Below are 26272 nucleotides of genomic sequence, written 5' to 3'. Positions count from 1 at the left end.
CTACTGTAGGAACCTGCTTTTATCAGGGGGTTGGACTTGATGATCTTGAGGTCCCTTCCAACCCCCGCCATTCTGTACTTCTGTGACCATTCGTTTCCCACGCGAAGCAGTCATTCAGCACTAAGGAACCTGCACTTGTACCCTGGCTACCTACTGCCCAATATCGAACCCCCCTTTCCTGATCCAGGAGCTAACAAAGCTCAGCTGCAGAAAGCCGGACGCACAACCTGACAGAACCCAACCGCACAGCTGTGAGGCGCCCCGCACGGAGCAGGCGCAGTGCCCGCCCTCCGCACCAGCTGGGCCTGCGCGGGGCGATGGGCGCGCGGTGTGTGCGGGGGCTCCGGGTGTTGGGCCTGGTGCTGCTCTGGAGCTGCGCCGGGATGGCCGAGGCGTTCCACACCACCGCGACTCCGCCGGCACCGACGCAGGGTAAGGAGGGGGCGGACGAAGGTCTGTGGGAGCTGCTGGCAGCGCGAAGGTCGCCCCGAGGCTACCGGGCGCCGTTCGGAAGCGCCCTGTGTAGGGGCGGGTGCCTTTACCTCCTAGTCATCCTTCGCTGCAGGTGGGGCGGGACAGCCCCGCGGCACGGAGCCGGGTGGGCGGCCACGGGAAATGGGGTCTGGGGGCGGCCTCCGCTGTTTCCTCGCTGATAACGAGGAAATCGCCTAGGAAGAGGAAGCTGGCTGAATGAGATTCCATCCTGCTCGTTGCCTTGGGGTCGTTTATATCGTAGCCGCTTGTGGAAGGCGGTTGATGGAGTGCTTCCTTGTATCTGTGTGGTGTTAGCGGATGTGAGTCGAAAGGTTGGGTTAGTCTGCATTAAATTCGGGTATCCTATGTAGACCGTGACATCTGCTTTTAAAGTCTCTTTTGAGGAGTCTCGTTTATTTTGCGGTAGGGTTTGTGCTTGAGAAGAAACCTCGGACTTGGTGAGACCTGGAACAGCAGAAGAAGGGAACTGTCTGTTTCTCAATAGATCCTCAGCAGTTAGGGAAGGAACTTGTTGACAGCTGCCTGTTAATCAGTCTCTTTCTAATAGAAGCATAAACCAAACCAAATAACTTTGAGACAAAAGCTGGACTGAGTTGGCAGCAGGGTTCCTTAGGAAGGACTTTTTGTGTGTTTTTATTTCCACATGACTTTAGGAGGTTGCTCATGGCACAGGGTTTGTTGTTGCTGCGGGAAGATTCAATGACCTTTAAGGAAAAAGTGCTGGAAATAAGATTAAAATGAAGAAGAATGGCTGAATTGCTTTGTCGTATGAATAGTTTTATAATCTTATTTTAATCCTAAAGCAAAGTAATTGGTAAAGCATAAGGCCTTGCTGTCAGGTGGCTTAGTTACCAAAGTGATGGTATCGTGAAGAGTGAGGCCTTCAGTCTGCGGCTGGAGGACATGGTGTGCTGTGCTCCTCCTTGTTGTAGAAGTTCAGCAAAGTTGGATGTGCACAAAGCAGGGCTACGAAGGTTTTCTGCTTGCAAACGCCACTATAAGAGGGATGCTCTACGAGGTTTGATTACTGGAGTAAAAGGAAAGTTGAAGGGCAGTAAGAGTACTTTTTCTAACTATACCAGATGGGATGGGTGGTTTAAACTCAGAATATAGTTAGAAAACAAATTAATACAAACTATCCATGAATAATGTAAGTGTGAAAAGGTTTCTGACTACCTGAGCAGTTGTACTGTTTTGTTTTTAGTGGAATAGTAGGAGCTTCCTTCTGGAAGGGTTACTGAACTGAAGGCTACAGCACAGTTCTTAGAGTTTCAGAGCCTTGTCTTCCTTAAAAAGTAGTAGTAATAAAAAGCCAACCCTTTGTGTATGCTGCCTTCCTGCATATTAGGGAGGAGAGATGTGGGACATGTTTTTAAACAAAGGTTTGTTATTTGTCTGTGCATTCCACTGTACCTGTATTTTGTGAAGGAAGGGCCTGTGTGCTTTAACTGTGTTGCTGCGCAGGTCCATGAGTACATTCCCTAGTAGGTGAGGTCATGCAAGTAATTAAGGTAATTACAATTCCTGTATGTGCTGACAGAGTTCTAGTCATTGAAAGAAGTAAATTGAGTGTAAACAGTCATAGTTTTTATCTATTTCCCTGTGAGAATCTGATCTTGATACTGTAGCTATCTCTGTGCAAGGTGTGTTATGCTAAGTAAAACAGTAAAGGTGGTACTGCTTATCAAATCCCGCTTCTGCTTCTTGGTAAAACGCTGTGGTAAGAATGATTCTGCTTATTAAATGCTGCTTCTGCTTCTTGGTAAACCAGACTTGCTGTGTAAAAACAGTTCATCATTTTACCTCACATTAGATGCTTAATGCTTATTTCATACGTCACTATAGAAGGGATGACTGACGAATATCTAAAAATGTATTGCTGTTGGTAGTAGTGCTATGCCTGTCAATTTTTTTTTGCTCCTGATGAAGTTATTATGGTAGTGCCTTGAAATCATACATTTGAATCTGAAAACTTCTAAGTTCTCTGTGCCTGTACACATAGTGCTGTTTTCAGGCGGATTGGAGGGGCTGTGTGTTCCTTAGCTTGAGAGAAGTTGTGTTCTGTTCTCTACTCTTGAAGGGAACACGCAACTGGTGGGAGATCTGCGTATCTTCTAAGTTAGGCAGCCCAGAGAAGTGTATAAAGCAGAACGAAGCTGCTTTTCCAGTTGCTGGGGCAGCATTACATTTTGTAACAACAGCATCCCTTTCATAGCCAGAATTTTTGCTTGTACCCTGTAGTGTGTGAGGGGGAAAAAACTAAGTATCGTGTGAAATGTTTGATATTACTGGATACATGTAAATGTGATACATGTGGTTGTTTTTTCCTTCTCCAGCATGTTCGACGTTTTCCCAGAGGTCCTGTGAAGAATGTTTGAGAAATGTTTCGGTAAGATTTTAAGTATCTTTTTAGTTATATATATATTTTTTTTTACTGGAAACTTGATGCTTTTCCACTTTCTACTAAGCTGAGTTGTGCATTGTTCACTTGGCTGCTTGGTTGAGTTTTTTTTTATTCTTGTTCTCTAGAAATGATGAACCTGGTTAAACTACCCTTACTAAGAGGAGATCCAGATCAGTAGGTTCTAGTCTGGTTTTGAGTTGTCAGAAGTGGTCCTTTGATGTCCTTCTTCCCTCCAACTGTCATGCTGCACTTTCCCTCTCCAGGTGCTCTGTGATCAGTTGCTGAGGGTAATTCTTTGCCTTGGCTGGAGGGCACTGACTAAGTAGAACATGGGCTGCCCATTGCTGTGGGTGCTGCGTGCTTCCACAATGCCACCAAGCAAGTCACTGTTCCTGGTTTTGATTCTTCCCCTTAATTTGCAAGCAGCATTGGTTGCATTTCCACCTTATAGGAGAGCTGAGTAATCTGACTCATGGGTGGATAGAATGCTTTGCATTTCTTGTATCCAGACAATGAGAGCTAGCTATGAATGAAGCAAGCTGGAAATGCCTTTTTCTGGATATATCCTAAGCAGTGCATTCAACTGTATTAGTGCTCTGTAGATGTTTGGATTTGTTGGCCTCTCTACCTCCAGGCTAGGTCACAATAGCAAAGTGGTTTGATTTCCAAAGAGGCTGTAGTAGTGAAGACATGTAAATCAGTGGAATTTGATTCTGTGTCCTTGACTCAAAACCTTTGTAGCTCTGTAGCATGGGAAGTTGTGACATATGTCCAAGTGTGTCCGTCGCTGCAGTGTGAGAGTGTTTCCAGTTCTGGCTTTAGATGTCACTGGGAAGAATTGCTTCAGGAGTCCTACAATTACATAAATTACTGCAAAACTTTCACAAGGGAAAATTGAGAAATATCCAAACTTATCTGTTTTGTGCTTGTTTTAAGCGTTTATGTATCTTTCTTTATTTATCTTTCATTTACCCAATTGCTTTGGGTAAATGTAGCCGTTGATTGTAGGCTGATGGACTTATGTATTTGTTATCATAAACCTGGTATTGTGTAGAGAACTCTTCATCTCCAAAAATGCAAAGTAGGAAACAGGAAATATTGGTCACTGCAGATTAAATGTTCGTTACGACCAGTGGTGTGACTGTCACTTCAAATAGGCACTGTGGCTGGTGCCTGGGAGGACCAAAACTGGCACACGAGCACCACTTTATTAAGCTGAGAGCTGTGTGTTCACCTTGAGAGAGGAAAAAGTCCTTTAGATGTCAGTGTGCTCTGAAGGCACTGTAGCTGTTACAGATATATTATTCTCTGAACCTGTCAAACCAATGATGGAAACCAGTCTTGTGCCTATGACAGAATGATGGATGATTTGGGGCAACTACTGCAATAGCATCACTGTTAACCTTGAAGAAAGAGGTGACTTAATTCAAACAATTCACATGTACATTTAAAGAAGAAAAAGGCTATAAGTAAAGCTATCAGCATTTGTTTGAGCAATATGAAAGCGAAGGATTGCTGCAATTAGGTAAATTGCTTTAGTTGAAGAAGTTGCATATTGATAACTGTGTAGGTAATAGCAGCAGATAAAAAATGAAAACTTCTAGTGAATAGATAAAAATCCAAACAAACTCTAAGATGTAGTCGTTTGATTCAGTTAATATAGAATTAGAATTCAAAATAATCAGATTATAGTTGAGTTCATCTTCTGAGTGCATATTTTCTCATGTTTCTCTATCTCTTCGCTATCAAAAAGTTCTGAATACTTGGTATTGTTATGGATACACTGTTGGATTTCATTTTAGAGGTACTGTTTAGTAAGGAATAACGTGTATGGGTTTTGGTTAGAGCTTTTGAATCCTGAAACTCAACTAACTCAAAAGAAATATTTATTACCATAAGATTACCATTACAGTAAAATCTGAGTAATTTATGTTATGTGATAATGTGTGGATGCCGCTTTTGATGTCTTAAGAGAATCGTCTCTTTGTGTGATTCTCCATTCGTCCTTCTTGATTTACTGGGTTAATTGTTTGTATTTACCAAAATTAACACAAAACCTTTCTATCCTCAGATGTACTGAGTACCTTAATATGTCGCCAAAATGATTCCAGACCTGTATAAATATTTATAATCTCCAAGTACAAAATTCAAATTAGGCTTACTCTGGAGTTGTGCCAGAGCTTCCGTAGGTTCCGTACTACAAGATGCTGTCAGTGTGTAATACTGTATTATACTTTCCTCTGTGGAGAAGAGCACTTGCTTATAAATTGCTTTTTAATTGTTTAATTGTTATAAATTGTTTTCTGAATATCAGTAATCTTTGTTTGTTTGTTTTGCACAGTGCCTTTGGTGTTTCACCAACAACACTTGTATTGATTATCCTGTAAGAAGCATTCTTCCACCATCTTGGTTATGTTCACTCTCAAATGCTCGATGGGGAGTTTGCTGGAGTAGGTACTAATTCTTCTTCTGTGGTAGGGATGTATCTACACGTATGTTCAGTCTGAAGTGAGGCTGCAGCTTTTCCCCAGTAATTCACTGGGAGGGGTGGGGAAGGGCAGTGGTTACCACTGGAATGTGGAATATCCTTTGGTCGGATCAGGACAGGTGTCTCAGCAGTGCCCCCTCCCAGTCTGCAGACTCACTGCTGCAGTAGCAAGTCAGACAAAGAGCAGCCTGCGATTCTATGGTTCTGTGGTCAAGTCTTATTGAGGCTCTCCCCTTCAGATTTAGTAGGAAACTTTAATTAAATCTGCAAGCATGGTCATCTTAATTTTCTTTTTTTTTGCAAATGAAATAAAGAGACAGGCATTGGCTCAGTGTTGCTGAAAATAAAGGTGAATATTGCGGCTCTCAGAATTCAAAAACGAATGACTGACTTTCAGTTACACTTTTTTATGGAATAAAATATGAATGCGTTATCAACAGCTTGTGTCCATAATGTATGTATGCTGCTATATCTACACAGCTTCGTTTTGGTCACAGTACAGTGACTGAAGTAGTTATAGGGAGTGTAGAACTGTGGAACTGCAGCAAAAGATAGTTATAATATAAAGGATTACAGAATGAGTTGTAATACTTTTGAATATGTAAATTGGAATTAAAAATTCTCCTCAGTGTAGATAATACATAGTAACAAGATTCTAATGTGACATATGGAGTTCTGATTGGGGTAAGGTGTTGGTGGGGTTTTTTTGTACATGGAGCTGAAAAAAGGCTTGGGAAGTAGAAGAAAGAACTATCAGAAAGATTAATGCTAATGCTGGAGTTTAACAAGTTAAATGTATTCATGTTTTTCAGTAAACTTTGAGGCTTTAATTATTGCCATAGCTGTAGTAGCTGGAATCATTCTGGTGTCCATAGCAGTCTGTTGCTGTTACTGCTGTTACTGCAGGAGACGTTTCAAGAGGTAAGTATGTGTGTTTGTTTTCTTTACTAACTTTGGCTGCTGGTCTTCCCTACCTGCTGATGCACACACCAGAAACAAAGCAAAAACTCCAACCATTTGCATTCCAACATATTAAGAGTCTTATAGTTTGAAAGCATATTTTGGTTCACGTTATTTTATTTGTTTTAGAAAGACTACAAAAAGGTATTTGTGACAGGTAGTGAGAGTGGAAGTGATGCTGGAATGACAGTGATGTTACTAGTGACAGAATCACGGATGTGTTTTTAAAATAAGCTATTGCTTTACAGTTCTACATTTTGCACTTCCTTATTAAGACTGGAAGTGAAATATTTAGATGGCCAAAATAAATACTACTCGTGATTGCTGAATGAGTGATGTCTTCTAAAGCAAGCAAAAAAGGTGTTGGGTTGGGAATATGAGCGACTGAGTGACAGTGTCCTATAATATTTGGTACCCATACTCCAGAGTTTGCTCCAGGGTCTGTCAGATGGTTGTCAGTATCCCACTACGTTTGCTAATTCAATAACATATTCTAAATGTAAGATGCTACTCTTTTACTCTGGAATATTAAGGATGACTGACTTATTTTCAAGTAAAGTAATACTGAAGAAATTAAATGTCCCTTAGATCCTGGAGAACTAGTAGAACTTTTTTTGGCTACTTTTTTAATTGGCTAATATCCTTTTGAGGGAGGGAGTATTAGTTGATGAGCAGGTAGCACACAAACTCAGTGTTGTCATCTGTAGTGATAAATGTTTATTTTCTAGTGAAATACCTGAAAGACCACATTTATTGGGGCATTGCATTATTTTCCTTAGCATCAGTGAAATTTCAGAGTTTTAGGTTTCTGGGCAGTGCAGTTCCAGCTCTGTACCTTTCATGCTTTGGAATAATATGTGGGCCCTCATTTCTTGATCTGATATGATTTCTGTTCTATTTCAGGTAGGTGTAATTCACTGTCCTTGTTTGATTCTTTTGTTAGACTTTATGCACTCGAGCATTGTTTAGTGCTGTCCTTCAAGCCAGAGAAAAATTATACATCTGTGGCTTTCAAGGAAAAAAGAGGAAAAAATGTCATTCTTTTTTCCTTGAAGATGCATGTACCTGTTCTGCTGGTGGATTGGTCTTTCCTAGTGCAAATCCATCCCAGTGCAGAAATTGCTAACTCTGTAGCCCTGTGCTGATAAGCCCCAAGGACTGCATAAAACTGCCTTAGATTTTATGTAAGATCTGTCAGCTTCTTCTGCAGAAGAACTGTGTAGGCTCCTGTGGCTGACATGCCAACAAATAGAGCTTGATTCCTGTGAAAAAAGAGATTTGTGTCAGACTTCAGTTTTAGTAGCTAAGTCGTCAATCACTGCTGTAACATCTAATTCTAAAAATAGAGGGCTAGTTGAGAGTCATCTTATGCCACTGCTCCAAAGGTGTCAAGCTTAATCTTTTGACACTTAGAGGATTTAAAGGTCTTGTCAAAGTGGGGTCCAGCTTATTTCAGGAAGATTCAGAATGTATTATTACACTGTAGTCTGAGATATTAGTAGCTTTAAACCCACTTGTTCTCAGCAGGAATTCTTTTGCCCTCTACTTTCTGAGATTCAAGGACTCTCCTTTTCCACCCAAAAAGCTAGGTATTAATTGGAAAATGAAAACTTATAGAAGTATAGTATTAGATCTGTTTTGTTGATTTATTGGGTTTTCAGGAGCATCACTATTCCTTCTGGGAGTTCACAGCTGTACAGTTATAGAATGTTTTAGAAAGCAGCGTCTGACTCCATCCCTGCAACATCCTTTGGCTTTTTAGGGCATTGTTGTATTTTGTTATTTTTACCAAGTGCTTGGACTTTGAGTTTCATTCCATGTACTTGAGATACAACTATTCATGAAACTATGCTAAAATAAACTTCCTCCTCAACTACTTCAGATCATCCACCCCTCACCCTTGAAAAAGTGATTGTTCATTTCAGACTTTCTGAATTTGATGAAAAACTTAATTTGTTTGCAATGTCCAGAAGTCATAAATTAGTTAATGTTTTTTTAGTTAGAGCGAATAAATATGTTCTCTGAATCCTATGCCATCATTTTGTTGATTTGGTGGCTTTATATTTTGCAAGACCCATGGGAGATGAGATCAAATAATCTGGTCTCCAGAAAGGTAGTTTTACAGAAGGGTCCTCATGAATAGAAGCTGTAGTCATCCTGGACATGCAAATATGGGGAATTAGTCAGAAAAAATTATCTAGCATAGTTTTCTAGCAAAGAGTACTTGTTTTTTTTTTTTTTAGTGTTAACACCCTAAAATTCATGGAGTTAGATTTCCTAACGGTAAAAAAAAATGGAGGGACTAGAAAATTTGTACATTAAATACAGTGTGGATTTTGAATTGGTGGGCTGCATTTAAACAGCTAATGCATTCAAATGCGTATAGACTGATTGAACAGGTGGGAAAATTGAGTTCAGATTTCCAGCTCTGACCTCTGTTTTTTGTTATTAAAACATTAGACATGCTCTAATTAACCACTGGATGTCACTCTTGCTTCACTTGTGTATGGGTTGCTGCAGATGTGTGGCATTGTAACTGTGTTTCACTATTAGCAGTTATGTTAGTATTGCAGATACTAATAACATTCCATCTCCAGATAGTACATTGAGTTCTGGAAGATTATCAGCCTCTAGAGAAGTATGGCATGTGTCCATGAAGAATTGTGATTTAATTCTGTCAAGCAGTAAACATAAATATTGTTTAGTGTATGGTTTGGAGTCTTACAGTTCTCATATGGTATAGCTGATGAATAAGTGAAGCTAAGCTTTCTCAAAGCAAATCATAACGCTTTTCCTAATGGCAGGGGAAGGTTGTATGCTGCAACTCATACTGTGTTATGCAGTTTCAGTATGTGCATTCAGTAGGGTGTATCTGTGCACACACAGCTCAGATGTACCATGTAGACTCAGCATTTCCCAGATTCACATAGCTGGTGCACTCTGATAAGTCCTTGCTTACTTCATAACAAGGCAGACAGCTGACAAGACAGTTCATTCAGGCTGCTTTCCTGAGGGCAACTTGAGATTGGATAGCAGTGGTTGTTGGGAAAGATAAATTGTCCTGACACTGAAGGCTTATGAGCCATCAGTCTTCTTCCAAGAAGCAACAGTGAACTTAGCTGTGCATGTATGTGTGCAGTTAGCTTGCTCTAAATGGGGTGCGACACATAGAGGAAATAGCAAGTAGGATCCCTGCTTCCGGAATGGTCTGCAACCTGTCTGAGGCTTTAAATTGTCCTGTAGAGTTTGAATGGCAATGTTTGTTCCTCATTTGAATATAATGAACAAAGCATGTGGATGTAATAAAATGTGAAAGGGTAATTCTGCAAGCTTTTCCATTATTTGGCAATGAAATTTTAAATGGCTGTGAAGAAATGTCTTGGATCAGACTATAAATTCTTTCTGAACATAAATGACTAAACATGGATTGTTTAGCACTGAAGTTGCTTTTTCTTCCTCATATGCCTTCTAGTAGACCAGATGAAGAAGAAGAACAGCTGGCTAGAAAGAGAGAGGAACGAAGACTGCAATCTCTTCAGAGGTAAGTCTTGGCAGGTTGGTGTATAGCTACACACTTGCAGTAATAAAAGAGTATTCTGTCTTTCTAAGGAATGCGTACACAAAGCTAAATGAAGACTCCAATAGAGATACTGTGAAGTTTCCTTGACAGTGTCAGACTTTGAAAGAGCTAGGCTCAATGTGAGATTTACAGACTCAATTAGGAGCTGACATTTCTGTAACCTGTGAGAAGTTGAGAGTAAGTACCCTGAGCTCTCTGTGCCAGCCGAGAGCAAATGGGAGGGTTGTGTCTGGACTGATGCCTTACTTCTAGGTAAGACCCCTTGGGGAGCTTTTGAATGAAGGCATTAAGTTTCTCATATGGGAATACTCCACATGTTGACACCTTGGCATGGAGCATGTTGCCACAGCAGTACAGTTATTCCAGCTTGATGCTTCTGAATTTGTTAATCTGAGTCTTGCTGTAAAAGGGTGCATGTTCTTAAGACCAACCCTGACAGCTGATCTAGCGGTGGTGACTAGGTTAACTATTTATTGTAGTAAGTGACAGGCTTCTGTGCTAGCCATATGCTTCTCTTTATGTTCCATTAAGGGGATTTTCCATTATATTCCTATCCTTCTTCTGTCCTATCATCTTTTCTTTCAGTTTGAAACAGTTGTGTCAATCTGTAGACTTAGTTCTCATGAACTTTCCTATAAGTCATTGATGGTGAAAGCCTTTTTTGAAGGCAGGAAACTAAGTGAAACATCCCAGGAAGTATTTATTCACAGATAGCCAATTATTGTTGTTTTCCTGTTATCTTCTATTACTTGTTAAATCAACACAATGGAGTACAGATATCCAAACCCGCCTTGCTACAAACATTTGTCAGTGTTTGTCTATTAGCAGACTGTTACAACTTTCTGTTGAGAGCTTCCTCCAGTACCATCTGATAATTGTGCTTTCTTAGGAAATACATCAAACAATCAAACTACTGATGGTTAAATTCAGGGCTCTGATTCCTCTGTCTCTCAGACTCACTGAAAAATACCATAGAATGCATATAAAAAAAAATCTGCGTGTCTTTTTTTTTAATTATTTCTTGATATTTTTTATTTTTATTTATTTATTTTTTTTGGAAGTACACCACTTTACATTGTTTGCATTATGATTTTGTTGCCTTTGCTGCCTTTTTTTAATCTCTAGGGAAAACTTCAAGTAGTTGCGTGATGGTCGTTGTGCTTTGACTGTTATGAACAAGCTTTTAAAAAGACACGATGAGTTATTCTCTAAGATAACTTTTCTGATATCATGTATACATCCAGAGTTATGAAATGTTCTTTCGATAGCAAACTGTTTGCGATGATTTGATAAGACTAGTTGGTTCTGTATCTTCTGGTGCGCTAATATGGATCCCAGTTTTTCATCAAGAACCTTGACAAGCTGCGTCTCTTATTCATTCTTTGTCACCCTAACGTCAAGATTTGACCTTTACAAAATAGTACTGCTAGTAGGCAGAAATCCCAGTATCAGCAATACGTAGATGATGAGTTGCTATGCTTGTTATTCACCCTTCCACTGTTATTCCGTCCATTTTAGCTTTTTGAAAATTGGATTGGTGAAACTGAGATAAAAGAACAACAAAGAAAAGTGGTTTTCTACTAAAAGGAATCCTCACAAAGAATCCTGTGAGGAATATGAGCATTTTCTTGTATGTCAAAACCATGTGCCCTGTTGTGCTAAACTTATTTAGGCCATATGTATGCTATGTTCAGTTAAATCAACACTTAATGTGTATTTCTTCTAAAGCAAAAGCTCATAACCGGGGCACAGGGGATAACTGTGTACCTTAATGTTTCTACTGTGATGTGTGCATCATCTTCAAATTGTTAATATAGTTAATCTTTAGGAAATCTGATGCTTTTGAATGTATACTTTGCTGTGCACACAGGGGAAGTGTTGTTGCACTGGACAGTTTACAAGGCAGAACTAAGACTGAATCTGTTCTTGAACTAAGCCTAGAAACAAGGACTACTGGATGCAGGCTGTCCTGCCAGAACGGTTCCTGCAGTCTTGGAGCAGCAGCTCTCTTTCCTGGTTTGTGTCGGGACTGTCTATGAAACAGATATACTGTTCCAATTGCAGGACAAAACCTAACAGCGGCCCTGTGGTATTTCATGTGTTCTGAGCACATAAACTTGTTTTGTACCCAGGCAGGGCTTGGTAGGGTTGTGGAAAAATGCCAGCAGTAGGCCAGAACACCTCTCCCTGCCTATTACTTGCTTCCTGTGAGTCTTGAATGAGAAAGATTTGCTAGTAGCAGGCTCTAAAGTACATTAATAGTCTTTTTTGACCAGTAAGCTACAGAGGAAATGTGATCTTCTCTTATCCAGGAATATGTTAGTATCTGAATTCAGAACTATAAATACGCTATTATATTGTTAAGTAGAAACACAAGAAAGTATCTTAAAAATGTTGCTGCAGCACAGTGGTGGTCAGTGAGGGTGGTTGACAGCTGGTATCTGATGGTCTGTTTTTTGCCGTTTTAACCACATTTTTCTTTGTCTGATGTTCTTGGCCAGCTTGCTTCCTATTGCTCACATAAAGACATTTAGATTAGTGTCTAAAAAGTTACTTGAGATAATGAGGAATGTACTAATTTTGGTCTTTAAAATTTACCTGATGTATTTAGTTATGTCATAGTTTCTGGGAATTATACAGAAGTATCTGAGGAGACTGAAAATGACCATTGAAACATAGAGTTTGTACTTACTGAGGAGCAGAAGGGGAAGGAAACCTGAATTCAGTTTAACTGCAAGCACAAAAAGGAAAGTTGGTATCTTACTGTGCAGCTTTAGTCCTTTATTTGACTTCATGTTATCTACAACATGTAAAATCATATTTAAACATGACATCAAGTTTTGAGTCTTTTTTTGTACACTTGTTTTACAGCTGCAAATACATGGTACTTCTCTGTTAGCTTTGTAAATCATGATTTATGTTAGAAGTTGGTAACCAAAGGAAAACACCGATATCTTGAGAGAAAAGCTGCCAAGGGTATTTTGGTTGTGTAAGGGAAGACAACATGTAGGGAATAAAACCAGAAAGGATTATAGTTTATTTACAGATAGTTAAATATGGAGAATAATTGAACTTTGAAAGGGACGATAATAGTAGGACAAGGGGAAATGGTTTTAAGTTGAAAGAGGGAAGATTTAGGTTGGATGTTAGGGGGAAGTTCTTTAATAGGAGAGTGGTGAGGTACCGGAACAGGCTGCCTAGGGAGGCTGTGGATGCCCCGTCCCTGGGGGTGTTCAAGGCCAGGCTGGATGGGGCCCTGGGCAACCTGATCTAGTGAATGTGAAAGTTTGGTGGCCCTGCCAGGCAGGGGGGCTGGAGCTTCATGATCCTTGAGGTCCCTTCCAACCTGGGTCATGCTGTGATTCTTTGATCTGTGAATTATAATAGGATTATTGTAAGGGATCGTTACCAGGAAAAGTTACCAGGAAAAAATATTATCAGGAAAAATGCTTTCTTTGTTTATAGCACTGAGGGCAAATTGTATGAAGAGCCAAGGATTTAACATGTGGTAATTGGTGTAATAATGCAATAGTGCTAAGAAAAGAGAGAACCAACTTGGAGCACTGTATTGATGAGAGTGTAAGATGCTAACAGTACTCCACCTTTGGATGTCTGATTCAGTGACTGCCTGCTCAGAATTTTATCTGACTCTTCTCAGTTTGTACCTAAGCCTTATTTATTGTATGTGAATTCCATCATGGATGCTGCTATTATGGTAGTGCCTGTCAAAGCTTGAATGTTTCCCAAATATTAATAGTTTTATCCATCAGATGGGTAAATGTAAGGATTTCAGAACATCACATATTTTTTTAGTAGCCTAGAGAGGTTTCCTAAAGAGTTTCTGAGATGTAAGGCTTGCACAAGCTGATTCCAGTCCCAGTTCTTTTGTTGATACTTAGTACTTTCTGTGTTCAGATCAGATTCAGTACTGCGTGCTGAGATTTCAGTTGAAACTGCAGCAGTCATTCTCCATTACTTTAGCCAGGACAGACAAAACAATCACATATGTGAGTACCATCAGTAAAAAGAAACAAACAAACAAAAAACCCCAAAATGCTTTGTCTGAGGTAATGACATATGATGTCATGTGGAAACTGTGCAGAAGTAAGGAGTGGCTTTATGTGTAAGACTGCTTTATGCAGAATCATTCCATTATCTTCCAGAGATATCCCTTGCCTCACATTTCTTCCTCCTAGCACAGAAAGCAAGAATCCTATCATCAGCTTACCCTCAGTAGGTAAGCTTCGTTCTTCTTCCTGTTCTTTTCAGCCTTTCAGACCCAAGTTTCATCTTGGCACCCTGATCTCTACGTTTTCTTTCTCCTCCCCCCTTCAGTTTGGCCAGGCTGCTTTGTTTCCCTTTCTGTCAGGAAGGGACAGAAAGGAGGCTGTATTTTAGGGAAACAGTCGTGGAAGATTTTGAGTCAGTCTGTTTGGTTTTATCATCATGCTTTATCTGCAAGCTTTCCAGAAGTGCAGTTGCAGGGAGAGGCCCATTCAACCCTTCAGATCCACAAGAAACAGGACAATTGCTTCTGAGAACACACGGAATCTTATTAGCAGTAGGAGTTGTTTGAAGGTGGAATATGCACAGGGCAGATGGGATCTTCGGTAAATTAAGCTGTCAATGCTTAACAGCTCTTTGCTGAATATGTGCAAATTAAAATTGAAGAAACTCACAACTTGTCTAATTGAGTTGAATTTTGATGTAGATGCTTTTTTTTTATTTAGAAGAACAATCTTTTGTCAAATTTCATGTCCTCAGAATGTATAGGACCTGGATCCTCCTAGCAAAATGGCCTTGTAGGAGCTTCCTGCTTTTTTAAACAGAGCAGAATAGGTCATCCTTTTGTTGAAATTAAAAGAAATTATCTGAGAAATGGCTTCCTTTTAAAATTCCTTACTGGTCATCATGAAAATATTATATTGATTCATGATTCTGAAGCACATTGTCTTTGCAGCTAAATACTACATTTATATTCCTAGCTGGGAAGCATTAGGGAGTCTTCTACTATTGCTCCTTGATTCCTGTGTGTGTGTATATATACATACATCTGGGTACGCTACTTACATTAAAAAAAAAATTGTTTTGTTGTGCTTGCAAATGTGTTTGTAGCAATGATATTGGTTAGTCAGAAGTTACAGAGAATCCTATCTTTAAGATACATACCTGACAAATAGTTATTTAAAACGTATTGCTTATTTTTAACTAATGATCATTTTGCTTGCAGCTTAAAATAGTCTGAATGTTCTTCTGATGCCTTTATTTGTTGCAGGAAACATGAAAGAAAACAGAAGCATGACGAAATACGTAAGAAGTATGGTAGGTGGTATCCTTATTTCGATATTCAGTATCTACATTTATTTCTTCCCTCCTCCTAGTTGTTTTTAGAATTCACAGTGGAGGCATGCTGCTTTATGAGCTGCTGAACTAATCAAACCTGGTTTCCTGCTCACGTATCTTCTGCTACCTGAACACCTGATCTCATTGCTGTTACATTCTTGTTCTTTTCTTGAGCTGATTTTCCAACTGGTTGAGAGTGGATGTGCTGAATGGGTTGTTTACTTGGGATAGACATTTAAATATATTGTAAGAAATTCTTTCTGCATCTCCCTAGGAGTACTGGGTTTGTTTGTTTGTTTTAATTCTTGAAGCCAACAAAACAGACCTACGGCTACTGATGGAGGGCAGACTGGCTAGAAAATAACAGGCTTTTTAAATCAAGCTTAAAAAAAGAAGTAAAATGATGGGGAATGTAGTCTCACATTGTGATTCAAATTGTTGGGGTTTGTTTCTTGAGTGGAACTGTGATCCAGTGGGAGATGCATTTTGCAAGGCCGTGGGACCTGCGGTATCATATAGGAGACTTATATTATCTAGGCCTGTCAGTCCTTTCGTCTGACTTGCTCATTGGGTTAATAGTACTGTGTGTTCAGAGACAGATATGCTAAAACTGTCCTGCACTTATTATGCAAATTACTATAATGTCAGAGAAGGTGATTCCAGGGGTCTGAAGAGTCGCTCAAAACTGTTAATTTATCCTCCTCTTAAACTGATTGGCAGAGACTGGCAATGCCTCCATGAATGTGCAGTGCTGATTCAGAAGTAGTTCTGTTGGTCTGTATGAGTTCTCTCCCTGGGAAGTACGCTCTGCTGGAACAGAGGAAAAAATCAGTGTGAAGCTTAAGCTGAAGAATGTTGTCGAGAGAAGAATTCGTGATCTCCAGTCCTGTAGTGTTTTTAGGGTAATTGAACTGTGGCTGGCAGGTAGGATCAGATTCAATAGGTCTGAATCTTTTTAAAATTAATTTATTATTATTTTTTTTTTTTAATAATCAACAGCCTTAGGACTTGACTTTGACTTTAGCATATATCAAAGCACCACACTAGGGTTAAGCGACATCTCAAATAGATGTGTTCGGTTATATTCTGGTTGTGAGATTTAGTTTGATTGTCTCTGGACGGCCATACATCTTAGTGAAGATGCACTTCTCTCATCAGTGCTTAACTTCAGGAATGCTTGGTTGGATCTTGTCTGCACTACTTGAGTTTTTTGAAGAAGACGGCTGTGATTCAGTGCCTCTGGGATACGTATACCAAATTCAGAATCCTGCTTGTATCTATCCTGAGAGTTAGTGTCATTTTGCTCCTCAGCTGAAGCATGGTAGGCTGTCAGTGATGTATTTAGGAACAAGTTCGTGCATTCTTTGTTAGTGGAAGGTGTATTTTGTCATGAAGAGTTAGGAATGTCTGTTCCTTCACATAGTTAGACTTTGCAAGGCAGTTTACCCACAAAAGACCACAATTTAACTGTCAGATTTCAGTAGCAAATTTTTATGTAAGGTTTATTTGTTGACAGCTTTGCTTTATTGTGAAGTCAGAGATTCATTGGTGTTACCAGATATGTTCAAGGCCTGTATTTCAATAATTCATTGTATGCCCTAAAGGAAAACTGAACTCTTGTGTGAATCATTGGAACATACTGAAAGGAGGCACGTGACTGAAGAAAAGAGAAAGACAAAACATTTAACTTCAGCAATTCCTAAGTATCATCACTGATCTGTACAGCTTGTATTCTGATAACATGCAGACACGTGGCTGTCATAATAAGTCAGTGAGACAATGCAGTAAGTCCTGCTATAACCTTTAATCTTCTGTCTTCATTTTTAGCTGTCTAGCAAATACATATGTTAGCATATTAAACATAATCTAATAAAAATTGCTGCAAATAATTACGGAGACACTAGATTATTTTGCACTCTTACGCACTGCAGAGATGATTCTCAGTTAAGTAGGCATGGATGAGTGTCAGAATGACAATGACTTTGTTAACCTGACTCTATAGATTAAGATGATCATGCCTGAAATTTCAGTATTTGGTTGGCTTTAAGGGAATGCCTTTTCCCATTTCATCCACCAGCTTTCATTACCCCATTTAAATGGTAATTACGCATTTATAATGCATTGCAGGTGTCACTCTAGCCACAGTCCTTTGGGAGCTTAGGAAGCTATAGAGAGCTTTAGCAACCAGGAATACACACTTTGAATTCTTTCTTTGTGGGAAAATTTGATAGTATTTCTCATTTCATTCACATTTCAGCTCATTTCAGCTCACATATGTGAATGCAATATGATTACACAAATTATATGTTGACTGTTAGAAAATTTTAAAGTAGAATTCAGAGTACTCTGCAGCTTGTGTAACATACAAAGGAACAACAACTTAATTGCTGCTGAATTTGCTGCTATTGTACGTTCAGTATAGCATTAGTAAGAAGCTGCTTTATTTTTTTCCTGGGATTTTGCCTGGTATTCGTGGAAGGATTCTATATCTCTGTTTTTACAAAGCGATTGCTTTCCATGGTTTTGGGCTTCCAAACCACTTACTTCAATACCACAAAGGTTTTGGTAGCTAATTTAGTGGTACATATTCCTGTCTCTTTTATTTGATGTGACACCCTGATTTTTATATTCAGTAGTTCATCTCAGCAAATGTTCCTCCTGTTTGGCGTGCATTCTTCATGTTGACCTTGTTTAGCATTCTGGAGGTAGAACAGTGAAACTTGTATTGCTGTACACTTGAAGCTGTTTAGTTTGTATGTTAAGAGTAGGGTTGTTCATTTGGATGTTAAAGAGGAAATGAAGATATGCAGCATTCAGGAAACCAGCTCAATTTTTGAGGTGTATACAATGTGTTGTGTTTCTTTTCATTGTGTTTTCCAGCTGGTATGTGATGAGGGTGAGAAGCTGCGTAGTTAGCATGGTATATATAATATGAATGAACATGCTGGGAAGACTTATGAAATGACAAGGTAATTGTAGACATTCAATATGTAGTGGGAGGCCTTATTTCATACAAACTGAGGGAAAATGTTTGACAATTAACCTTTCAAATTTCCTAGTCCTACTTAAATACTGATAAGTAGGTCAAATAGTAATCTGGTAATGAAGATAAGTTGTTATTCTTGTAAGAACTTCTTATAAGTGTCCTGCACATCAATATTTAAGATTACAGTAATGTTTAAAGGACTGTGTTGCAAACAAGACTCTTCAGCATGCAAGTATGTAGCTGCTTTGAGCCTGTGAGCATAAATTACAAGTTGGGTAGTTGCTCCTAAGCTAAATGGTAAATAGCCTTCATGTCTGGTTCAAGGCAGTCTGTGAGCTTCAGTTGCACTGAACATGCTATCCAATTAGCATAGGCTTGCAATTCCTCTGTAAGTATCGTGGCTAAGAGCAGCTGTGGCAGCTGACAGTAGCTTTCTGTCATATTGCTTTTTTCATGTGACTCCCCTTTTGTCCACTTACTGGGGCCTGAGACAACATCTTTGCTAAGACCTGGTGCAAGTGCTGAGTTGCTCTCTCTCTTTTCTCACTTAATGCAATCTAATAACCTACTTAAAATACTGAAGATTGAAGAAACTTTAACCCTGGATGCATATCTGAGAGCAAGATTAAGCTCTATAGTTTATCTAGTGTTACAACCAGTGTAATTATTCTCATTCAGAAGGAGGGCTTGTACCTTCTTTCCTGGTATTCATCCACAGTTTTTAATGCCTGAGCAATTAGTTCCGGTACTGTACAAACAGATCGGATAACTTGAAGTTAACTTAAAATGTGGAAAATATATCTGCTCATCATCAAACCTGTTAGTTTAATAATGTTAAAAGACGCACTGCAAAGAAATGCATTTGTGATAACAAACAGAAATGACTCATTCACTTGAACTATCAGAACTAGTGTGAAGTGGCTCTCGGCTGAGTGTGTTGGGGGAAGGCAAGTAGAAGACTGTTTGTCTTCTTAAAAATGATATATGAAGTGTACCTTCCTCTGATTAACTGGAAGTTGGCAGTACTAGATGTGGAACGCCACTTCATTGCTTCTCAGCTATTTGAGCTGTAAGGAAACGTTTCTATGGTTTTACTGTGTTACTTGGCACTGAATACATTGGAGGGTATTTGTTTAGATTGAATTATAGGAAAGACACTATAAATGCTTACCAAACTATTTACATAAAGATACACAAACAAAGTAAAATCAGCAGAGTTATAGGTGTGTATACATTATATATACGTCCTTTTTCAGGGAGATGATAATGTTTTTTGATATGTGTTTTGTAGCTGTAACAGGTCAATGACACTTACTGGTCAAGGCAACTCAACAAGGCACTTGCTTCTTTGATTACCTTTGTGGTTTTGTCTGTTTATGAGGCCTTTATGTGGTTAAGCTCAAAATTGAGGTTATCCCTTTTATTCCAAAGTTATTTTGTCAGGGTGTCTGGCACCACCTCTTGCTGCTTTGTGAAAGATTGTTCTTGCCTTTGGCACCTTGGCTACTGAGTGGCACTGCCTTCTACAGATTTAAAGAATAGGAAAAAAAAATTGAGGTCTCAAAATCCCATTGATTAATTCCTGCACAAATGCCTAAAAATGGCTTTCTCTGAATGATGAGAAAGGGGTATTGCCTTCGAGGCAAGGTACTCTATCAGGTAACTGGGTCTTCTTTTCACCTGATCAAAGCTTTACAAAGTGACTGGTCCGTTCTTAAACAATTAACAGTCATTAGATGTGAGGGCCTGTTTTAACTTCTTAGAAATGGTCTGCTTGAAGTCTTTGTAATTAGAATTATTATAGGAATTGGTGTGCATGTTCCTTAATACTGCTGTTCCCTATCAGGTTCAGTTGCAGTTACATATAAGATAATCAAGCATGCCTGCTTGCTTGGCATCATAAGATGTGTTGTTAGTTTGAAAGAATAGCAACAAGGCGGTGAAGTATAGTCTGCCTTCAGTACTTCTGAATAAAAGATCTATGAGGAGTTCCTACAAGACTGGTTGATGACTCTCTGGCCGTAATCTCTTTTCTACTGTTGTGAGTGTGAATATTGGTGAACTGGGACTGTTTGGCTTAGCTGGCTTCTCACCTGTATCACAAATAAATGAGCTAGAGAAGATGCGACCAGATTTACCAGACAGCAGTTAAAAAAACATCAGCATGAAAGAGATTGGCACTTGTCCTGCTCTTTCACAATGACAGGTCAGCCTCTCGACTCTTAATAGGACTCCTTATTTTCAGTATGTGCTTCTGCCTAGCCCAGATCTGGTGTGTGGTTTAAAATCCCTTTGAAATAATTGCTGTATGAAACAGTGATTGCTCAAACTAACCTTTAAAGAAGATGATATGCAAATCCAGTCACTCAGTATAATTGGGTGGCTTCAGTGTTTTCTGACAGCATTCTGGTTAAAACATCAAGAGTCTTCATGATGGAAACACGCTGCCACTTGGATTAAGTGGTGCTGTTGTTTTGGTCCCTGGTAGTTTTATTTAATGTAGGGGTGATCTTTGTTTGTTCCTGGAGGTTGTTGTCCTGTTGCAGAAATGCCCTAAATGGCTGGGCATAATGAATGATTGTGCATATTTGAAGTAGAGTTAAGACATAATAGCAGCATCGTATATCTGAAAGGATTGTGGTCATATAACTTGAGTTTATAAACTGACTAGTCTGAATTTGCTCTTCCTGAGCCAGCTCTGTACTTAGGTTTTGTAGGCCTGTCTCTTTGAGATGCATTCTGTGGACAATACCTCATAAATGAGAAATGTGTTCTCCGCAAGACTTTTCTTGTGGAAATATTTTCTCTGTTAAACCATGAAATATCCATTCATGAGTATAGTCCAAGAATTAAGTGGGCTTAATAGAACTTTCAGTTTATTATTTTCCTTGAATGTTGAAGTGATAGACCATCTCTTACAATGCAAAAGTTCCTTAGTTTTGTTATATATAGTTATCAATTGTAATGAGATTGCCGACACAAGCCTGAGCAATGTTTATGATAAAGCATTCATGATAAAACAAAACTGCATTTATCATTTCGTTTGTTTTGCAGGTCTTCTCCAGGAATCTGACAATCCATACAGCAGATTTGAGAATGAGTAAAGCTGTGACCTTCCTTTGGAGATGTAGCTCCACAATACAGAAAGATTGTGGGTTTATGGTGGTATCCTTTGTTGCATATTTTCATTTGCTCTTTGAGTTTGTCTTTTATTTCCAAAGATGGTTCCCCACCTCCTCCTGCTGGTTATAAAACTTAGGTGTGGGTGAAGATTTCATAGAATACACATCTCTATCTTTTATCTGTATGCAACTGTTTTTCTTATAAGTAGTTTTTGTTTGTACAAGTGATTTCTGATCATATTGATGTCTGTGAAATGTTACCTTCTTCCTCTTAAAACTGTCTTCTGTTACCTGATTTAGATGGTTAACAGTCACGGTCATGTACTTAAATTCACCATCAACTGCCACCTAAACCGTTGTTCTTGTGTTCCTAAATAAAGATTTTTCGTTATTGCATCTGCTTTATAAAAATAGAAGGCAACAAGGGAGCATAGCTTCACACAGCAAAAATAGCTGATGTTGCTACTGAGGGTAGGTGAAACTACAGCAGGCACATTCTTATGTACCACCAGAACATGAAAGCGGTTTTCTTTTTTTTTAGCCTTTGGAAAATGGTCTTCAAAACTGCTGTCTAAGGGCTTAATGAGGGGAGCTTATTTGTTTTTGAGTAATTAAGTGCAATTGTGGAAATCGCTGATTTTGAAAAAGAAATTTGGTTAGCAAAATTGGCAGAAGGTAATTTTTGAAATGAATGTGGAATGTGGCTGGGTGTGTTTGTGCCTATGATTAAGGAGGAGCATCAGCCTCTGTGAACACTTCTTTTATATGCTGTTTTGTAAGTCGCCGGTGTTCTGTAGTTGTCATGGAGTGAGCATGGTGATTTGAACCCAGCCTGCTCATGTGCTTGCTTACCTTCCTGCAGTGCATGAGGGAGAAAATGGGAACAGCTCAAGTGAGAAAACCTGTAGGTCAAGATTATGACAGTTTAGTAAGTGAAGGAAGCAGAAGGAGGGAGGGGGGAAAAAGAAAGGAAGAAGGTGATGCAGTCTGTTTAGCAGCTAACTCCCACCAAAACACATTCCCCTTGGGTTTTATTGCTGAGCGTGATGTCATGTGGCGTGGACTGTCCCTTTGGTCAGCTTGCATCTGCTGTCCCAACACTTCTTTTTCCACCTTCTTGCACAGCCTCAGCCTGTTTGCTGGTGGGGGTGGATGGGGGGGGGGGGGGGGGGGGAGGAAGAAGAAACCCTGATGCTTTGCAAAGGCCAAAGCATTGGTGTGTTATCAGCTCTGCTTTAGCCACAGACACAAAACACCACACCGTGCAGGCTGTACTGTGGAGAATGTTAAATCCATCCCAGCTGGACACTGCGTACTAAGCATTTTGTTAACCTTTTATTCTTCTCCATAATGTGATTTACTTCCTCCTTTCCTAGAGGTATTTCATTGGGCATTTTTACTTGCTTACCAGTATAATGCAACAAGCAAGGAGTCTGTTAACCAGCCGTTTAGCTAACATCCTTTCTGTGTATTACCAAAAAAATGTACAGTATTGAAGATATGTTATTTTTTATCAATGTTCTTAAAATAAATACTTTAACATCCTTAGTTTGATTGTTTAGTTCTGTTCTTTATGATCTTGCTATAAAATAAATAATCAAGTATGAGTTTGAGAAGAGAAAGATGGTATTCTACTTTTGTTTTTTTTTCCTGATAAAAGAATAAGAACTTAATGCCATGAAAGTGCAATAGGGATTAGGTTTTGCTTGTGTGTGTGGAGGTGAATTGCTATTCCTTGCAATGCCAACAAACCTGCCTGTACTTCAGCTTTAGTGACTGTCTTCTGTTGCCGCTTTAGGTTCAGCGTTCCCGTCCATTTTTTTGCACTGTGATTTTCAGAGTGTACAGTTCCTTGAGGGCTTATGTAAAAACATGGCACCTGGTTCCTGGATCTGCAGTGGAATTAGTATTAATCGAATAGCAGGGTACGCTTCTTTTTCTTAACTTGCATTTGACACTTTATTAGTAGAGAACGTCTAATTTTGTGTTTCCTCAGCTCAGCTGAAGTCTTACTCAAATGGCTGTCTTGGAAAAATTATGGTCTGTGATAAGAGTGAGTTGATAGTGTGGAAATAAAATGTACTGAGGGTTTTCCCCGGAGAGGGCTTTTGCAAAAATGATGAAGGTCTGCCTGCTGTCTCACGACCCAAGTAGTGACATTCCTGGCTTAATAGAAAAGCATTTTTCTTCAGCACCTGCTACGTTATGTGAAGGGCTGTCATGAATTCTAACAAAAGGGGGAGGAGGGGAAAACCTTTCTTATAATTTCAAAGATGGGAACGGTGTTAGAGAGCCAAACATTTTGAGAACATGGAGGATAGTTGGGTATTGCATTTAAAGAGAAGGTTGAGGGGGATAAATACAATTGTAAACAACTCGTTTGCATGGCTTTCCTAAACTGTGCTTGTGGGTATCAAGAAGTAACAACTGGCCAAATGTATTTTAACTGCTGTGTTTGTGTATGTTGACTTCATAGTGTAGGCTGTAATTTCTACCAAAGTCAAGCTGGTCATCCAGTACTGGAATATTTTGCTTATACAGTTCAAAATAGCTGTTGAGGATGAGTCTTTTGTGGGCAGCAGCCTTAAAACTTCATAGAAAATGCAGAAATCCCCAGTCTGTACCCAGACTTCTCAGATTATTTGTTTGCTGTGATCATTGGAGGAGTTAACTGGATGGAATGTATTCTTACTTTGGTATGTTAACTGCAGCCTTCTCTAAGCTCTCCTGTATGTCAGTATTTCATATTTTTACAGGACTGCTGGGTTTGGCTTATCTGCAGGAAGGTTACCAGCCTTTGTGTTTTACTGTAGTCACAAGAAATGGAAATACAGCTGTAAAAAGAGGTAACAGCCTATCTTTGGTTCTCAGCTGTGTCAACAGCGGCATTTATCATTTTCAATGATAAGTTTCCTCTTCTTTATGCTTTCTAATAGGAACAGAGAAGGGATGCATGCAGCATACAAACAGAATGAAGGTGGGAAGACAGTGTGACTTCTGAGAGCTGGAATACCTCTGGGTTTTGTTTCATTTTGTCTTATAGCACCTTGGCATCAGATTCACATGTCATTTTCACTGCCTGTCCTTTCAAAAGATGAGTATGCTAAACTTCAGTTTATTATTACACTAAGGATATGCCTGAGCATTGTAGCTAACCGGCCAGGTAGGTGGTGTCCTGCTATGGATGCCACTAGTAGAACTGCTGAATGTGCAGTTCTTTAGATTTTTTTTACTTGGTTCAGGTGTGAAAGCAGCAGCCAGCGTGTGCTTCTTCCCCTCTTCTGTCCTTGTGTCAGGAACCTGTTGGGTCACTGAGAGACTCTTTGAGAGGACATGGTAAGGAGATGATTGAGGGAGTGGGGATGTTTGTAGTCTGGGAGACAGTGATGCTGTCAGCAGTGGCAAACAACTGCACTCCCTGCCTGTACATGAGCTTGATTGCTTTTGGTTTGGGGCTGCAGGCAGCTTTGACTGCTCTCTGCTGCAAATTGAGGATCCAGGAGGTTGTGTGGGTGGAGCATGCAAACAGGATATTGCTGTCCTCAATAGGGAAACATCGGAGTGGTGGTCAAAAGAAAGATATTTCCTTTTGCACATCTTAGATGAAATTTGCTTTTGTGTTATATGTCCTGTCACGTTAAATCAAAATGCTGAGCTCTAGTGGACTGCTGTATTATAGAACCATAATCACTGAAGCTGGAAGAGACATCCAAGATTATTCAGTCTAACCATCCACCTACTGCCAATATTTCCCCACTGAACCGTGTCCCTCAGTACAACATCTAACATTCAGGTATTCTCAGGCCATCTAACTATCAGAGCTACTCAGGCCGATTCACTTGTTTCAATAACCAGGCTTACTGTGCACAGGAAGAGTGGTTAAAAATGCAGAGCTTTCCTGAACTATCTTACATAGTTAACAAAAGAAATGTTTAGTGGCGTCTTATGTGAGCTTGCACAAAACAGGACGGACAGAAGGTAAGTCCGGACCTAGAGAAAGCAGGTTCCAGCAGTTTGAACTTGTCTTCTGCTGGAATGTCTGTACCAGTGTTATATATTGCTGATGAAATGTTGGAGTGAATTTTCTCTTGCTGGTATGGCAAATGCTACTCAACAAGAAAAAGTAATAGGGGGCAGAGTTTTTGAGCTGTCACTCTGAGTCAAGTGCTTGCTTGGCAGATAAATGGGTAACGGAGTAAGCAAAGTCACTTTGAGAAACATGTAAGCTTGCATCTGTGTGTGTGTGTTGATGTGATAAAGTGAGATGCAGGATGAAGATGAAGCTGTTGGCAGTGGGTCCAGAGATGCATTGTTTTCTTTTTTTAATTCCTCCCTTCAGTCCGCCCTGTGCACAGAGCTGTCAACTGGGAGCACAGCAGAAGAGGTCAGGAGATGTTTAATTATCTCAAGTTGAGGTTGATTTTCATAGCACTGCTTCTGTCACAGTTCCTGAGCTTAACTGCAGCTCTGACCTGCACCTCCAGGGCGACCTTTCCTGTACCTTTGCTGTCACCTGCCTTGGAGCAGCACAGAGCGCTTGGTGTTCTCAGAGCAGCCCTGGTTACTCATTTCCCAAGCGGCAGTTAGGTATGACACACACATCGCTTTTGCCCTCAAGAAAAAAAGGCCATCAAGCTCTCATTACTTTTTTCCTTTCTATCGTTGTGGCGGTTCTTAACTCCTTATAACCAGATGGCCGCTGAAGTCCTCAGCTCTGGTAAACATGTCTTTACAAGGCATTGTGAGGATCTGCAAGGTGACAGTTTCACTTACTGCATTTTGAATGTAACACCATTCTCGTTAATGGTGTGGTGATCTTCCTGTATGTTTTTCTTGATCGGTCTCGATCATAAGAGAGTGAACTCAGATTAATGAAGGAATGGACAGAGGAGAT

General features: G+C 39.7%; 1 protein-coding gene across 1 annotated transcript; it reads left to right on the top strand.

The window, feature by feature from the left end:
• The first annotated feature begins 221 nt into the window (after positions 1 to 221).
• On the top strand, positions 222 to 22926 carry LOC140248048 (pituitary tumor-transforming gene 1 protein-interacting protein-like). The gene is made up of 7 exons (XM_072328426.1): positions 222 to 432; positions 2832 to 2884; positions 5241 to 5349; positions 6200 to 6308; positions 9820 to 9888; positions 15203 to 15249; positions 21311 to 22926. The coding sequence occupies exons 1-7, from the start codon at positions 318 to 320 to the stop codon at positions 21358 to 21360; spliced, it is 552 nt and encodes a 183-aa protein (XP_072184527.1). The 5' UTR covers positions 222 to 317; the 3' UTR covers positions 21361 to 22926.
• Positions 22927 to 26272: the final 3346 nt, after the last annotated feature.

Source organism: Excalfactoria chinensis, chromosome 2, assembly GCF_039878825.1.
Source record: "Excalfactoria chinensis isolate bCotChi1 chromosome 2, bCotChi1.hap2, whole genome shotgun sequence".
In the NCBI taxonomy this organism is placed as follows: Eukaryota; Metazoa; Chordata; class Aves; order Galliformes; family Phasianidae; genus Excalfactoria; species Excalfactoria chinensis.
Note: the sequence above shows the minus strand (reverse complement) of the source record. Positions and strands in the feature narration are given on the sequence as shown.